This window comes from Kryptolebias marmoratus, unplaced genomic scaffold (genome assembly GCF_001649575.2).
Source record: "Kryptolebias marmoratus isolate JLee-2015 unplaced genomic scaffold, ASM164957v2 Scaffold29, whole genome shotgun sequence".
In the NCBI taxonomy this organism is placed as follows: domain Eukaryota; kingdom Metazoa; phylum Chordata; class Actinopteri; order Cyprinodontiformes; family Rivulidae; genus Kryptolebias; species Kryptolebias marmoratus.
Genome location: NW_023665763.1, coordinates 42366 through 46119, shown reverse-complemented (window position 1 = coordinate 46119; position 3754 = coordinate 42366). Strand labels below are relative to the sequence as shown.

Genomic DNA, 3754 nt, shown 5'->3' with positions numbered 1-3754 from the left:
AGATGGTGTCAAAAGCTGCATTGAGATCAAGGAGGATGAGAATTGAAAGTAACCCAGAGTCTGCAGCCATGAGGAGAGAGTTTGTGATTCTGAGGAGAGTTGATTCTGTACTGTGACCGGAGCGGAAACCTGACTGAAACGGTTCGTACAGACTGTTTTGGGTTAAATGGTGGTGGAGCTGGGAGGCAACTGTTTTCTCCAGAATTTTGGAAATGAATGGAAGATTGGAAATAGGGCGAAGATTATTGAAATTATTGGGATCCAGACCAGGCTTTTTAAGGATTGGTGTGACAACAGCAGTTTTGAGAACAGTTGGAATAGTTCCAGCAGAGAGAGAGGAGTGGATGATAGCAGAGATGATAGGAAGAAGCGGAAGAAGGCAGAGTTTTATAAGATCAGTAAATATATCTTATATAGTTATATAAAATCATTAAAATATGTTTTGGGTTTAATATTATGTTCAAATTAATTGCGTAATTGTAAGTATCTGAAAAAAAATCTGAGTTTAAGGTGGAACTCCCTTTTCAGGCCTTCAAAGTCTCAACTTCCCATTTTCTGTAAGTTGAAAAAAAAGATGTGCGTGTGCCCGCACACATGTAAACATGCACATACGACAGGACTTACTTTTTGGTTTCAGTGTAGACTGGTGCACACGCAGTGTTCCTGCTTCAGTTGTCATCTTCATTTTAGTCAGTAGTTTTCAGTGTCAAACATTTTCTGATTGAAGTTCGGGCCAAGCTAGTTCTGGGTTGACGTGTACCGGGATGGAGTAACGTGATGACGTAATCATGATATCATCAGGACGTCGTATTAAGTGAGCGTTTTGTGTATGAAATTGTTTACTGTAGTTTGGTTATGTTTTGTTGCTGTAATAGGAATGTGAGTTACAAGTAATTGTTTAGAGATGTTTGTGTAGTGGTGTTCTCTTGTGACTATAAAAGTGGGCTCTGCACCACAGGTCACACTGAAGGTGATGGACGTTTTGAGCTGCTCTGAAGGTAATGCTGATCTTTTTGTTCTCTGTTCTTAACCTGCCTGGATATCCACTGTAAATATGAAGCACTATTCTCCACCTTTATTTCACCTGAGGGCGAGCACCATAAACACTTTAAGTTGAACTACGGCAATGACTGATCATTTTTGTCGGAGTCATAACAGAGTCCCACCACAGAGTGAAAGAGACAACTGTAAACATGACCTGGAAGACCCGACCAGAACTACAAGCAGGTCTGTTACTGGTTCCAGTCAGAGTATCAAGGATACTGGATGGTGTCATTACACACTCCAACCACCAGGAGCAGTCTCTCCCACATCAGGACCACAGAGGGCTGCTGGCTTTTTGGCCTGCGGCACCTGAACAGGTAGACACAATGAGACCACTGAGCAAACTGGAGGACATTTACTGAGACAGGTCCATGTGTAAACAGGTCAGAGGACAAGTAAAGAAGTTTGGTCAGAGAACAGTCAAACACAGGTAAACAGGTCAGGTGAAAGGATGGGAAAAGACACGCAAACAGGTCAGAAGACACGCAAACACGTCAGAAGACACGTAAACACATCAGAAGACATGTAAACACATCAGAAGACAGACTAAAAGGACAGCTAAGAAAGACACAGCCAAGTAGCACACATACCAAACCATCTGTTTGGGAGCTGCTGTCTGATTCGTCTTAAATTCACTCAGTTTCTCCTGCAGAAAGAACAACAGATCACTCATCCACACAGATGTAACTCCGCCCACTTTGACTGACGAAAGAAGCTGGCTGCTGCTCACCTGGAGGTTGGAGGACCCGGTCCACAGGTGTCCAGTATCTGTGAAGACAGCCAGGTATTTGTAGCTGAAAGAAACAGACATGTGGACGATGCTGCCAGCCTGACTGAGACCTGGAGGACACTGAAGACATATGGACAGGTATCAGACAGGTAACTAAACTGACCCTACCTGGTCCCCTGTCTGTCTGATTGTCTGCCTCACCACTGCAATGCAGGAGGTGTTATCGAGGACATAGAGTTCTGGTCCGATGGACAACAGAACTTTAGTCTGTCTGTCCTGCGTGAGGACGACCCAGCTGGACGGCTTCCCCTGCAGACCTAATGGGACAGAATGAAGTGAAGAACAGGTCAGAGACATGCAAGTGTCTTCTTGTCTTCTGAGGTTCAGCAGGACACATCTTTACCTGGAACTTCAGGTAACCTGCGAAGCTTCAGGTCTTCGATGTTGGTTGCGAAGGTGAAGCGAGACGAGCCCGTTACTATGGCGATACCTGTTCCATAAGGAGAGTGGAACACCTTGGCCTCTAACACTTGACTCTGGACCACTTCCTGTTTGAAACAACACTCAGTTAACAAGTCTGACCTCTCCCTTACTGAACTAATTAACAGACTTCACTGTCCCGTGCTGAACTAGTTAATTAGGCAGACTCACTAAACTGCTTAACTAGTCAACAGACCCAATAAAGGTTAAAAAACTGCACTTCTAACCTGTAGATGAAGGCTTCTCAACCCAAGAGAGAGTGTGAATTGAACTTCAGCTACACAATAGAAGTCCAGGTGTTTTATGGATTTACAGAGTCCTGGATGATTGAGGATCTACACCAGCGTAATCAGTAGACTCACCTGTCCCATACTGAAGTGTCTCTTGAAGGATCCAAAGACATCATAGATAAGAACCGTTCCATCCTCCTGAACACACAACAGCTCATCACTGACAGACCAACCCAGGTGGACCACCGGACCACTCTTCCACTGAGAGACACAGGTGAGACAGGTGAGACAGTCTAACAGTGTATAAACAAAGTTCAAGTGTGATTGACCTCAGGTGTGTTTGTGTACTCACAGGGAAGCTGGCAATGGCAACTCCTGATGCAGAATAAATCTCTAACTGAGGACGAGAACTGGGAGACCGCCTGTGGGGTTCTCTGAGCAGAGCTGACAGAGAAACATGTTTTCATGTCTACAACAAACAACTGGATCTGGAAACAATCAATAAAACCAACAAAACTGAACCCACCAATTGGTCCTCCATATGGAGCTGTAGCCACCAGACTGTCTTTGAGCTCATCTCTAATGTTCCAACACATCTCATACAGCTCAGTTTTCCTGTTCATGGAAAATATTGAAAAAGTCAAACTAAAGAGCAGTTTGCCTGTACACAAATACACAACACAACTATTAATGTCACAGACAGTGCAGTGGGTTTTCTTTTTTCTGATGATTTTGTTTGGATTTGCTTTGAGTGTGTAGTGTGTGGATTGTATATTTCTATTTGTGTTTTGGGTGTTTTTCACATTTGTTTGGATTGAGCATGTTTTTCACTTGGCTTATTATTAGCACCTGCTGTTGATTGCCCCTTCTCCCTGAACTGCAACTGTCAGACTCCAATTGGCTGGGAGGAGGTACTTCTGGCCTACTTAAGCGGGACAATTAAGATCAGGTGGGAAGAAAAAAAGTAAAAGAGAACTGAGGATCCACCCCACGGCTTGGCTCCAAAACCCGGTCGATCTGTCAACCCTGCGGCGAGGTGGCTTGGTCTTTTAATCAACGCTCGCAATCATCTAGCTAAAGGAAAGTGACCATATCTTCTTGGGCATATTAGCCCACCTTTTTCTTGCGGTTGCTTGGACGGGTTCTTAGTCCCCAATGTTGTTTTTCAGAGCACACGAGTGAATGCAGGACGTCGATGTGTAGCTGGGCCAAGCAGGCTTGAAAGGACTGAATAAGTGGACGTGGATGGCTTCACTTCCGGGTTCATCAG

At 44.5% G+C, this 3754-nt stretch overlaps 1 protein-coding gene across 1 annotated transcript in view; it reads right to left on the bottom strand.

The window, feature by feature from the left end:
- vps16 (vacuolar protein sorting 16 homolog) overlaps positions 1-3754 on the bottom strand; it is a 22281-nt gene that overhangs the window by 8218 nt on the left and 10309 nt on the right. Inside the window, exons 2-9 of the mRNA XM_017440933.3 lie at positions 3011-3099; positions 2837-2928; positions 2617-2745; positions 2178-2322; positions 1976-2091; positions 1775-1894; positions 1635-1690; positions 1264-1353 (exon numbers count right to left, since the gene is read on the bottom strand). Of these exons, the coding sequence (XP_017296422.1) occupies positions 1264-1353; positions 1635-1690; positions 1775-1894; positions 1976-2091; positions 2178-2322; positions 2617-2745; positions 2837-2928; positions 3011-3099 (837 nt within the window). The remainder of the gene's footprint in view (positions 1-1263; positions 1354-1634; positions 1691-1774; positions 1895-1975; positions 2092-2177; positions 2323-2616; positions 2746-2836; positions 2929-3010; positions 3100-3754) is intronic.